General features: G+C 33.5%; 2 protein-coding genes and 1 pseudogene across 4 annotated transcripts; 1 reads left to right on the forward strand and 2 right to left on the reverse strand.

The window, feature by feature from the left end:
* Positions 1-309: 309 nt before the first annotated feature.
* On the reverse strand, positions 310-2,494 carry LOC120156064 (reactive oxygen species modulator 1-like). The gene is made up of 3 exons (XM_039167476.1): positions 2,356-2,494; positions 768-805; positions 310-516 (listed from the first exon to the last, which is right to left on the reverse strand). The coding sequence occupies exons 1-3, from the start codon at positions 2,426-2,428 to the stop codon at positions 403-405; spliced, it is 225 nt and encodes a 74-aa protein (XP_039023407.1). The 5' UTR covers positions 2,429-2,494; the 3' UTR covers positions 310-402.
* Positions 2,495-5,024: 2,530 nt separating this feature from the next.
* LOC120156111 (60S ribosomal protein L7-1-like) lies at positions 5,025-7,689 on the forward strand. 3 transcript variants are annotated; one of them, XM_039167529.1, is made up of 6 exons: positions 5,025-5,145; positions 5,220-5,449; positions 6,333-6,430; positions 6,521-6,658; positions 7,154-7,256; positions 7,357-7,689. In XM_039167529.1, exons 2-6 carry the CDS (start codon positions 5,249-5,251, stop codon positions 7,573-7,575), a joined length of 759 nt encoding a protein of 252 aa, XP_039023460.1. In that variant the 5' UTR covers positions 5,025-5,145; positions 5,220-5,248; the 3' UTR covers positions 7,576-7,689. The 3 variants fall into 3 exon arrangements, with proteins under 3 accessions (XP_039023460.1, XP_039023458.1, XP_039023459.1); XM_039167527.1 differs by having other exon boundaries at positions 5,233-5,449; XM_039167528.1 differs by having other exon boundaries at positions 5,245-5,449.
* A 328-nt stretch (positions 7,690-8,017) lies between these two features.
* Positions 8,018-11,568, reverse strand: LOC120156228 (annotated as a pseudogene).
* Positions 11,569-13,029: the final 1,461 nt, after the last annotated feature.

The raw sequence follows: 13,029 nt of genomic DNA on the forward strand, positions 1-13,029 counted from the left end.
AATTTAGATACTAAAATGGATCAAAAATGATAATTTAGATATTAAAACGTAATTTACCCTAATTATTTTAATGCAACGATGACACAAAGCCACAAAACAGCACGGGATAAAATCCAGGTGGACAGTTTGTAAAGATGTATGGGGGGTCATGGTAGGATTTGTTAAGAGGCTTTACCTAGTAGATTACAGAAAATAAAGGGGGCAAAGAAGAAATACTTATGTAACATTGAAGTCCAATATATTCTCAAATTTGCATTCACCCACATAAGGCAATTGAGATAACTCAGAAGGGCAAAACCGAGCCCTTATAAAAGTTAAACGACTTGTTCTTTTAATCTCCAAAGCCAAAGCACCATCCTGAGAAATACAATCTCGACGCCTTGAGACAAACAATGAATTGGTTTAATAGGATTTTCCACAATGGATTAGGCTTCCCGCGCCTAAGAAAAGTCCGAATATAGCTGCGCTACCCAATGTGGTTTGCCCGATGTATCGAATCTTGAGCAGTCCTGGTACCTGCACAACCCGAAAATATGAATCTCAGATATGCACGAAGCCAGATATCTTATTAGCTATCCCCATCACCTTTAAAATAGGAAAAATAGCAAAGACACGGCATACTCTCTCTAGGGTTCATAGAAATATGGATCATATATCCGTGGAACACTAGTAATTCCGGTGGAAACAGATCCACAAAAATGCAAACCTAAACACACAATTGACACTGTTTCATCTCTAGAAATAAAAAGTAAAATATAGGACATTACCTTGTACCTAATAGCCTCGTAAGTCCCATATACAGCACCTGCATGAGCAAAATCACATTAATGCGCCTCATTAACAATCCTAAAATAAAAGATAAAAAAACCAAGTAATGCAATTTTATAAGAGAGCAATAAATAATTGAGATTCGTGAAAAAATAAGAATCTAGGAAATGAGTTCTTTCGGTAAAGATAGAAAGTTGCTACATTAAAAAGATACCAACAGAAGACTCTTTCCTCGCAATCAGCCTCTGCAGAATCATCTAATCCCCTTCCTAATCATCCATCTTCATTCTTCTAATCTCTAGGGACACTTAGAGCACATCTATGACACTCAGATTTGAGTGTGACTGACAGGTACAAAAAATGTGTCCGACAAGGGTAAGCTGAAAACTTTCAAGTTTCTTTTATGAATTTGGAGGATCAAATCTCTATCCATACCAATTGTCCGGATATGCATCAAACACGGGCGTTGAACACAGGTACTTCAAGAAAATCGAAGAGTCAAAGCAACATAAGATCAAATTATTCTAGATACCGACTGTTCTTTTACCAAATATATTACATAAGTAGTTGTCTTGCATGTTTCTCGTTAGTTGAAAATTGTGTGTATGCATTGAACTCCGATATCACGTCCCTAATGCCCAGAACTTTAACTTCCAACTAAAGGTCTCGGGTTTGAAAGTGCTGGGAAGGATAGTTCGAGATCTACAGAAAGGGAGAGGGCTAGCTCTATATTGTTAGCTGTAAAAGAATTGCAATGCGTTTTACATATGCCGAAAGATAAATAACAACGACGCTGTTCTAAATTCCAAAACGATAAATTTGCAATGTTTTTCTCTTAAATTGTTTCTTTTCAACTTAACTGGATTATATTGTCCAAGTATACCAACTGAAACATACTATCAAACAAGATAATTGTTTGACAGTCTAAATGCATATTTAATCAGACAATTGACAATTCACAACAAGCATAAACAACAGTCTCATTAAATTCATTGAGACCATGAAACAAATCAAAGAATCAACAATGGATCAAAAAAACTCAAAAAAAGTACTTAGCAAACAGAAAATCATTAGTTCAACCTTTTTATTTTTTGTATTTGGTCGCCGATAAAAAAAAAGTTAATAAAAGAAGCAATTTTGCCCATTTGTGCCAAATTACAACTATAAATATCATCACTTTACTTATTTATTTGCCTCTTTTACTAGGAAATACATAAATAAATAGCATGTGTAAAACTTTAAAAAAAATTAAAACAATTGTGGAGTTTATAATATTCTTTGCAAATGATCAAGACTGTAAGCTAAAATCAGTAAAGAAAGAAACCGTAATCCAATGGAAAAACTACTATTAAAATACTCATTATATGTTCAAAAACCCTAATGTCTAGAATTCAAACATAATGTTCCAGAATCCTAAGTTGAGAATTGCAATTTTTATTTTGGCTTTCTCATTTCAAAACGATAACAATCGCTAAGTTTATTAAAATTGTAAAAAGAATTTACCGATTTCAATATTTTCAGTATCTAACTAAAACAGAGTAATGTGGCTTAGGATTTTAGTGAGGAGGGGAAGAAATGGAAACTTACCAACAGCGCCGCCCAAAGCGCCTCCAACGGATACTCCAGCGGTGACGCGAGCCAAGTAGCTGTCTCTTGCCATGTTCCGTTCACTATATCGTCTTCTTGCCTTGTTTTTCGTTTGTTTTGATTTCTTAGGTCTTTGCGAGTTTGGTGAGTTAGAACTAGGGTTCTCGAATGCTTTCGCCCTCGTTTTTGTATAATAATAAGGATAAACTACCATGTGGATCACTAAACTATTGACTTAGTTCTATTCTGACCGCCTAAGTATAAATTTTATTAATTAGATCCTTAAACTGTTAAAATGATTTCAATCAAATCATCATTAACTGATAATGAAATTATTTACATAGGCATAGCATTTAAATAACGTATATAATAATATATTTGATATTTAATACTTTTACATTATGAATAGTGAATATAAATACAAATTTTTACCTATTAAAATTATACAACATAATCTCGATATAATATTTTACTAAACACGAATCAAATGTTAAGCTTAATTAAACGATTAAGTACACTCAAATATTTCATTAAAACTTTAAGATGAAGCAATAACAAAAAAAATGTACAATTTAAGAACAACAACAACAACAAAACCCTATTCCCATATGCAATAGGGTAAGGGGGAGGTCGGGAAGTAAACTGCCCCCAACGCCAGGTTGAGAGCAACTTTCGTGGAAGACCTCCGGCAATCAGAAAATTAAAAATAAAGATAAAATGCAATGCATGTATAAATAAATAAATAAATACATAGTTGAACAGTTTTCATATGCAGTCTTCATATGTGCATCTGTAATGGGAAGTAATCACTGCGTAAAAATATCTGTATATAGACAGAAACGTAAGACCCGAATAAATTTAAAAAGAGGAAACATGAAGAGCAAGATACGCAGAAGTCAACGATAGCAAGCTACGAGAAGGAATAAAGTCAAATGGGTTAAAACCTAAACTAAGGCAACACTACTCCACTACCCTAGTTCTAAGCCTTCATAAATTCCAATGACAAAAACGTATAAAAAGTAGAAGTCATGGAAATTTCTACAAAGGCATTAAAAGAAAACAAAGATGATACACCCTATGAATGTGACCCGCACTACTCGGCTACCCTGGTCTTAAGTCTCCATACTTTCCTATCAGAGGTCATGTCCTAGGTAAGGGTTAAATCCTTCAAATTAGATCTCAAGCAGTCTTCCCACTTTTGCCTTGGTCATCATCTCCTTCTAACACCGTCGACTGTAATCGACTCTACCCCCTGACCGCATCCGACGGTTTTCGCCTAAGGACATGCCCAAAGCACCGTAGTCTTCCCTCCCTCAATTTTTCAGATACAGACACCACCCCCAAGGACATTCTAATAGCAGAGTTTGGTTTCATGTCCCACAGAGTCCTACCACATGACCATCGAAGCATTTTCATTTCTGCGGCCTCTATCCTCCTTACGTGATCCTTCTTGATTGTCCAACATTCTGATTCATACAGCAGCATTGGTCTTATTGTCATTCTATAAAATTTTTCCTTAAGTTTTAGAGGCACCTTCTTATCACAAAATAAGCTTTGATTTTGAATGCTCAACCTCAAGACAGGAAATTGAAGAAGATAAGTGTTTAGAATTGTGGAAAGTTTGGTGCAAATAAGATAATATGTCTTTAAGAATCCATGGTGAACTTGGGATGAAGTTGAATGTTTTCGGTATTGGTAAGTGTAATTAGATTGGGATTTTTTCTCTTGTCTGAGTTAATTACAAGCGCATATTTGTTCGAAAAATTCTCAATCATATGACAATGAACACTCAAACATTTTATGCAAACGTTGTGTTCGAACCCGAGACCTCTAGAGATAACAATCATCCCTTTAACCACTGAGATCACTTTGCTCGTACAATTAGATTATATTCTTTTATATATATATATTGTCATGCTTTTGAAATGTGTAGGTGAATAAATAATTTTGATTTTTGTATGTTTTGAGTGATAAATGTGTATACAAGTATTTAAATTATCATCGGAAAGCTTGGGGTGTGTATATCTAATCTTTGAATATATTTGAAGCTATGGATGACTAGGTAGTAGTTTGGATTGTTATATATGAATTTATTATGATATAAGATAATGCGATAATATGTCAATTACTATAATTTGCAAGAACCAAGCTACCTAGTCGAGAGTGTTTAGACAATGAATATGCTCATTTCCATACTCTTAAACAAAATTGTGCTTAAAATGCTATGAACTCTATTGAATCATGTATGTTGCATTATAGGCTACTTAGCATTTATAATTTTGATTGTTTCATTGAACTTGTAGAAGCCCACTGCGTAGTTTTTGTTGATATTGTAGGTCATAGATAAACTCTTATTAGATTGAGATCACATCATAGATAAATATCGTGGTGTATCGATTTTTAAATGTTTGTCTAGAAATTATCTTTTGCTATTTATACTTAATCGGTCTAGTGTGTATAAGTTGCCCAAATTTTAGCCTATGCTTATGAGTTTGTGTGCGTGTGATATGCATAAATGAATGCAATAGAGTTATGTGTTTACCAAAATAAAAAATAATTTAGTGACCAAAACGAAACCAAATTAATAGTAGGACCACTAAATATGTAATGTACCAAAATAAGCCCTTAAATATTCACAATTTTTATCATTTACGTCCTTTTCAATTCCCATACCATCCCCTTTATACTTTTCCCGTTTGCCAACGCCGCCGCTCAGCTCTAAATCCTCAAAACTCTCAGCCGCCGACGCTGTTCCTCAGCTGCGCCACCAATATCAACTCCATTTACTGAGTAAGTTTCTTGTTGTCCCTATTTCATTGTTCGTATTTTGTCCTCCAATGCATAAAATTTTCGTTTATTGAAAGAATTATTTGAAAGGGAGAAAAACAGGAAAATGATGACGGGAGAGGAGGGGCAGCCATTACCATATGTATCGGAGATAATTTTGAAGAAAAGGAAAATAAGAGACGAGTTAGCGATTACGAGGAGGACCCAGTTGGAGTTGGGTAAATATGGAGCGAAGAAAAGCAAGAAGCAATCCGATGTTTCCGATATCAAAAGACCCGAACAGTTCATAAAAGAGTTCAGAGACAAGGTAATTGTTGCTATATTTTGACGTCTCTTTAGCTTATAGATCATGTTTCTTGCAACGGGTTGATTCAATGTATTATTGTTTTGAAAGCTTTACTGCTTTCTTCCTTCTGTTCAAGGTTGTGGTGTCTATTATAGTATTGTATTGTAACTGCTTATGAGTGTAAGTACTTGTTGAATATACTCAAACACCACTTGTCCAAATTCTAGGTGGAGCTCGAGCTATATCTCAAGTAGCTAGAGAATGAGTTGTCATATTTGATTATCTTTAATACTTGAATCCTAACTAAGATTTTGGATTTTTCTAAGAAATATGCATGTGTAAATATGATTCGGTATATATTTACATGTTTTTGAACTTTCTTTTGTGCTTCAACTTGAGCTTGAGTTAAGTTGCAAGTTCGGTATTCGGGTTGTAGTAACACTAATCAAGTCTTGTGTGACTTGATTGGTTTTCTCAAGTTGAGCTAGACCAAGGTCCTGAGAGGTAGAGTAATGAATTTAGTCATTTTGTTTATCTTTAATACTTGCATCGAGCAACCCATGAGCCTAACATTGATTTTGGATTTTACTTTTTATGTAATATGGATGTATACGTATCATTTGGTTCATCTTTACTTGTTTTCAAACCCGATCTTGAGTCATGTTTCAACTCCTGTGTTAGCTTAACTATTTTTAAAGCTGATCTCAAGGTCAAAATGTAAAAGCTCATCTGAGCTTCGGCTATGCATTGTATCGCTCAGGGCCATATGCACCTTGTAGTTGTACTTCCTATTGTTTCTCTGACACTTCATTTTGCTTGAAGTATCTGTGTTCGACACATTTCTGACTCTTCAACTTTGTAACATAGCTAATTGAGGTCATCTTAATGTACTTTTGGGTTTTAGGAGTTGGACCTGATCAGAATGAAACAGAGGGCAAAGAGATCAACATCTATGATACCAAAACTGAGATCGAACTTGCTTTTCATTATCCGTATACAAGGGTTGGCGATCTTTTGCATCTTGGTCTTGTTCAATATTCTTGCTTCCAAAATTTTCAAGCTCTGATCTTTGTTTTGTTTCCTTTGGTGCAGCAAAAATGATATGCATCCAAAAACTAGGAAGATCTTGTACAAGCTGAGATTGAGGAAAGTTTTCAGTGGTGTCTTTGTGAAGGCAACCGAGGGTGTGATGGATATGCTGCAAAAGGTGGAGCCATATGTTACATATGGGTACGAACACAACTATTTTCCTTTCAAGTTCCTTTTTCTGGTAAATGTAAAACAGTGAATCTAATTATGTGAAAACTTGTACAAATGTTAATGTGCTGCTCCGTGTGTGGTAATGATTTTCTTCCTCTAGCATATGTTCATCATCATTTCATCAGTACCTACTTCAATTACCTACATCCTCTTATAGGGCATATGTAATTGTTCTTTTGCTTCACAAATTTGTCAAATTACCCTCCGAATTTCCATAGTTCATGCAAATGATCCTCAAGTTATTTGGCATTTTTGAAACTATTGACTTTCATGTATCAATCTGGCTTTCCTTTTGGCTTATGGGTGAATCTTCATTAACTATCATCTTAAGCTACTTAACAAGGATTCTGTTAGTTTTCCACTGTCTCGCAGTTCCGAAATACTCTAGAAAACTTGGTTCTTTTATTTTATAGTTTTCATTTAGATGATCTTGAATTTATATTTTGCCATCATCGTTTTACGCAGATATCCAAATCTTAAGAACATAAAGGAGCTGATTTACAAGAAGGGCTATGCAAGGATCGACAAGAAACCAGTTCCTCTAACAGATAATAATATCATCGAACAGGTATCATAGTTTTCTTAACCAAGTCTCAGAATAAGTTCCTGGTTTAACTTTTTCCGAAATTCTAAGGTTCATAACGCCTGCAACTAAACTCTTTTTACAGACATTGGGGAAGTATGGAATCATATGCATAGAAGATATCATACACGAAATCGTGAATGTCGGTCCACGTTTCAAGGAGGTTATTCGTTTTATGGGACCACTTATGTTGAGTAAGCCAGAAGATGGATTAATCAAGGGGAAGAAACAGCCGTACAAAGAAGGCGGAGATGCTGGTAATCGGGAAGATGAAATCAATGACCTAATTAGTAAGATGAATTAGCTTTAATATTTTAGTTAATATAAGTTTTGATGTGTGGATGTGGTCCAGGTTTGAATTGACTTTTGTTAACAGTTTAATCAATGCCTAGTTTACCAGTTCTTGTTTGTTGAGAAAAATACCCTCTTGAATCTTCATGTTTGCTTTATTTAGTATTTATAAAAAGTTCATATATTTTTGTTTCTTTTTAATTAAGATGTGGTTATTATGACTTTAGCTTCCGTTAGTTTGATAATGTGACCCGTTAGCAAAAGGGTTTAATTTTTATTTGAACCCTTAAAGTTTAGATAAATTATTAATCATGAATCCTTTTATAAGACCAAAATAATTAGTTATAAAATATCAATTTATCATATTTTCCGATATATTTTCTTCCCCAAAACTATCTTTTAAGCCGCTTCCACTGCTTCATCTTCCCCAAACGAAAGTGATAAAATATCCCGACTCACCCGACATTGTGAAACAACTGCTGCAGCCACCTCCTAGTGGTTTGATCTTCACGAAGGCAACTACTAAAGGTGGCATCTAGTTACATATCTGGTAGGCAACTTCTTAACGCATCGCAAGCCCTCGGGTTATCCGACAATCGAAGATAATATCGAATAATATGTTTCAACAGTCGTGAAGAGGGCTGCTCAGCAAGTGCTGCAACCATATTTCCTAGAACTCGACCAACTGCAAAAAACCGCTCTACAGTAGTGCAAATATAATCCAAGCCAACATCATCCAGTAAAATCTTCTGAACTATAAAAATGACAACTGTTTAGTTCACTACCCATCTTCATTGTGCGCAGGCAGATTATCTCAGTTGAAAGAAGGAAGCTGATAATTTCTGTATCATCAACCTTCACCTGGGCACCAATGACACCTAAGCTAGTGCGCCTCAAATACTAAAAAGGCCTTTATTTACTTGTTGTATTAAGGAAAGGTTACATCTACAAGGGTATATGAGCATTTAGGAATAACATCCTTGTATCCGGATGAGAAGCCACACTCTAAAGCAGGGCAAGAGCATTACAAACTCGATTCGACTGAGCTGGGGTTAGATTGTATGTGTCATTCTTCCCGAATCCTTGGGTTTAATCCCCTCATCATCATTTTTACCGATTATTTTTTTCTTTCAAATCATATGGTAACATGTCACTAGTGACATATAATATTATCTAACTGAATGATTAAATTAATTACATTAAATTAAGATTGTTATTAAATTGATAAAATATATAAATAATAAAATTTATATTAATTTTATTAACTATCATTTAAGTTTCTCAACGAAATGTCAATAATAGGTGACTCGATTGATATAAATAAATAATTAAATTAATTAACTAATAAAATTAAAAGATGGATAAATAAATCAAAATCTTCCCTAACTAATTGTTCATCTATATAGTTTACCCTGTTATGCTTATATTGATATGATTTTCATTAAAAAAAAACATGGACCTTGTAGGTGAGTTAATAAAGGGTTGTACATGGATGGAAAATGTGAGTTTGGAAAGCGAATAAGATCAGGGGAGATTTTCATACAGAATCCGGAGGACCTTGTAGGTTGATTTTTGAACTCGACAAGAAGCAAACATGGTGCTTAAGGCACACCCAAATTAACTAAACAATGATTAAAAGATTATTATTATTTTTATACGAACGTTTAACGTTAAATAATCTAAAATTATTAAACAAATATTATCTTGTGTTCATCCAAATTAATAAAAAATATTTGTACTTTTATTTACAAAAGGGTGTAATTAATATTTATTATCATTATATTTAATTTACAAATCAATTTATATATTTAATTATTTAAAAAAAATACTATTTTACATCAATTTCGATATCTTTTATATTAATTTGTATCTTTAAAATTTTGAAATTAATTTAAAATATAATTTAAGGGGCCGGGGGTCTAGTGTAATTAACCATATGTGTGCATAACATTATCCCTTATTTAAGCCAATTTATTGATCCCTTGTTTAACCTTTTTGAAAGGTTAATTCAATTTATGAACAATCTCTAAATGATTCATTCCTATATTACTTTTTTTCCTCCTTATTTTTAATACTTCTTTTTTACTAATTCGGATCGATCAAAGGCGTACATTTAATTTTGATGAGTGAGTCTCTAAGTGGGAATTTTTTACATACATAAAAACTACAATTTGAGACTTACTTAAGCGATATCAAACTGTTTACCATTTGATCTAATCCCATTGATATTCATTATCACGATAACATATTTTAACCTAAAGTTATGAAAGAGAAGGAGATAATATTTGATTCATTTATATATTTATAAGTACATCAATAATAAATACACTTCAAAGGTATATATATATATATATATTGTTGGGACTGTCGGCGCACTCCATGGCGCAACGGAAACAAAACTTGACGGTCTCAACAGCGATCCAAGTATGGAAAAACTGAATTCGAGAGGAAAGGATGCGAACACTTACAATGGGTTCCTTGAAAAACAGCAAAGGCAGCAGCGACTAATGGTGATCATGAATGGTTCGAATCGTAAACCTCCACGAAAACACGTCTCGGCCTCTACTTAGTTCACCCGATTGAGAGCAAAATTTTCTTTTCCCAAAAACAGTTATGAGAAAAACGACTGAAGAAAAAGTGGCTGCTAGACCTTACCTCACTTTAAATATATCAGTTACCCTAACCTCTTAGGGATTTTAACTTATTTCGAATTAATAAAAAATCTTATTTAATTAATTCAAATTAAATATCCATTAAAGACTTATAATCTGAATTACAATCTTTAACATTTATTTAAACTCTTATTTAATTATTCCGAATTAAATATCGATTAAAAGAGTTGTAATCAAAATTACATTCTTTTAATGTTTACTTATTATATTCGGGATAATTAAAATCATATGTATATCAAATATACATATATTAACTCCATATATATTTTAGTAACATACAACAAATTGTACATCTTTGCTCATTTCAATCCTAGGGTATGACCCTATAGGTTCTTGTAACGTTAGTAGTAATTATTAGAACAATTCTAATATTACATACAATGAGTGACATCTAGCAATATATCATTGTCACCTAAGTTACAAGAAATTATGATTCGACATATCATCTTCGTGATTAACTCTTTTACAACATGAGACTTGCCTTTCACAATAGCATTATTTTACTAACTACATGTAAAGATTCCAAACATAAGATTTTCAAATATTTATTAAAAGGAAACTAGATATCAACAATGTACATACATTTTGACTTTTATTTTTTAACATTTTGGGAAAAATTCAAATATTAACAAAATGATTATATTTTTCATATGAATGAAAAGGGTGAATACTAATGGTTTTGTAGTTATGTTGAAGGTATATATTTATTTAGGATGAGTATGTCACACTTGATGAGCATTGTTGAGTACCATTAACGACGACGAGCACTGTTAAACACCACTAACGGTGTGTACCATTGAGTATCATTCCTAACACTCGTACATTGACTCATCGTCAACTTGATGAAAAGAATCAACGTCATTCCTTAGTTGGGTGTTCATGTTGGGTGCATTATACCGCCACAAAAAAACTCTTGCATAAGTCTAACCAAGATTCCATCTAGCCGGATGGAACTCCACTTAACCAAGCCCTTGCTCGATCTCTCAAAGAATAAGGGAATAACTTGAGTTTCAACACACCTTTATGCACACCTTGCTACCAAAATGAGTCATAAACCTCTAAGAATGCATGAATGTGTGCCTTGCATCTTCGTGAGACACACCACCAAATTGTCCAATCAATTCCAACATGTTGAACACCACCGGTTTAAGCTCAAAGTGGGCTACCTGAATCTCGGGAGCTACAATACCAAGTTTGAGATCATTCAATATGGGAGCTAAGTGATCTCTAATGGCACGTGGACAAGCTACAATTCCTTCATTGTGAATTGATGCAACATTATGATCTTCAAGATCCTCAACTTGTTGACCTTCTCGGTTTTGAACTCCGTACATGGCTCTTTGAGCTCTCTAAAAACATATTCTTTGATGAAAAATTTGTTTGATCTTAAGGTACCAAATGTGTTATGGCTTCTTAGATCCTCTATGGTTCATGCAACAACACAACACCTGAAAAAGGAAAACAAAAATAACAAGTAAATATATACAAAAAGAATAAATAAAATAATGCAAAAACTAAACTTAAAATTACGAATTGCCAATCCCCTAAAATGGTGCCAAAAACTTGTTATGTGTGTGAATGTACTATATTTGATACGCAATATGTGTAAGTATAGACATCAAAAGTAATATAGTAGTGTGAGTATCGTCTCCACAAGGATTTAAGAGACTTCGAGTAAAGTTTATGCACTTAGACTATAAACATGGAAGTGTAAAATGGTATAAACAAGTGAATATGAATGTTGTGGCAAAGTATTGAAGTGTGTGAAATGTTGTGGCAAAAAGTTAAAGTAAAGGAAATGATATGGCAAAATTATGTTGAGTATTGGGATATAAGAAAAGATAACCTTACAACCTCTCCCAAACAAGCTATAAGAAAGATGAATGGTTGGGTTTACTAAGGAATCCTATATCTTGTCTTATAGAATGGTTTACATCTTCAATGAGTATACTGCTTGACACAGTTTGCTAAAGTGTTTCTAGGTTATCTCTAATAAGAAAACCGATAGTTAAAATGCTACAACAATACCTCTCAGAATAAATAGTAGCAAGATTCTATCGAATAAGTCTTACTCCTTTTAGTTATTGAAACACTTTTCTTATCTATAAGGTGAATTAGGGTTTTACTTCCTAGCTCAACCTTATTGTTCATGTCGATATAAACTTAACTTACTCGATATTAAACACCAAACATATATAACGACTATCTCTCAAAAGTTATTATAAATCTAGGCATTTAAACAATGAACAAAGCAAACATTTAAACATGGAAAATATTAACCCATTCATTCAAACTAAAACATATTCATCCATAGCAAACCCATGCGAAATAAGTTAGTTCATGACAGGGCTAGAGTCAAACATCTTCAACATTTGTTTCATTACAAACCCACAAAAAAATAAGAATAAAAAGCAACTAAAAGAGAAAGGAAACTCCCAAGTATAAGCTATCGTGAGCCTTGAACCACCTTAACAAGCTAGCTTCTCTCAAAGGCCTAGATCTGCTATCCCCTTGGAGCTTGGCTATGGAGGACACCACGAAAGGATAAAGAAAGGGAAGAAAAATGGAGTCTTTTTGTGACAGCCGCCTCTTTCTCTCTTTCTTATCTCACACTTTCTAAAAGCTCCCTTAAAATGGGGTATCCTTATCTAATTGAAACACGTCATTTCTATGTCAAATAAAATTCATTAATATCAAATAAACAAAATATAATAGTATAGAGAGAATAAGTGTTGATCCACGGGGACTCTGGAGTTGCTGATGTATAATATTTTTCATCTAGATTTGGGCGAGAA

Source organism: Hibiscus syriacus, unplaced genomic scaffold (genome assembly GCF_006381635.1).
Source record: "Hibiscus syriacus cultivar Baekdansim isolate YM2019G1 unplaced genomic scaffold, ASM638163v2 tig00111213_pilon, whole genome shotgun sequence".
NCBI lineage: Eukaryota > Viridiplantae > Streptophyta > Magnoliopsida > Malvales > Malvaceae > Hibiscus > Hibiscus syriacus.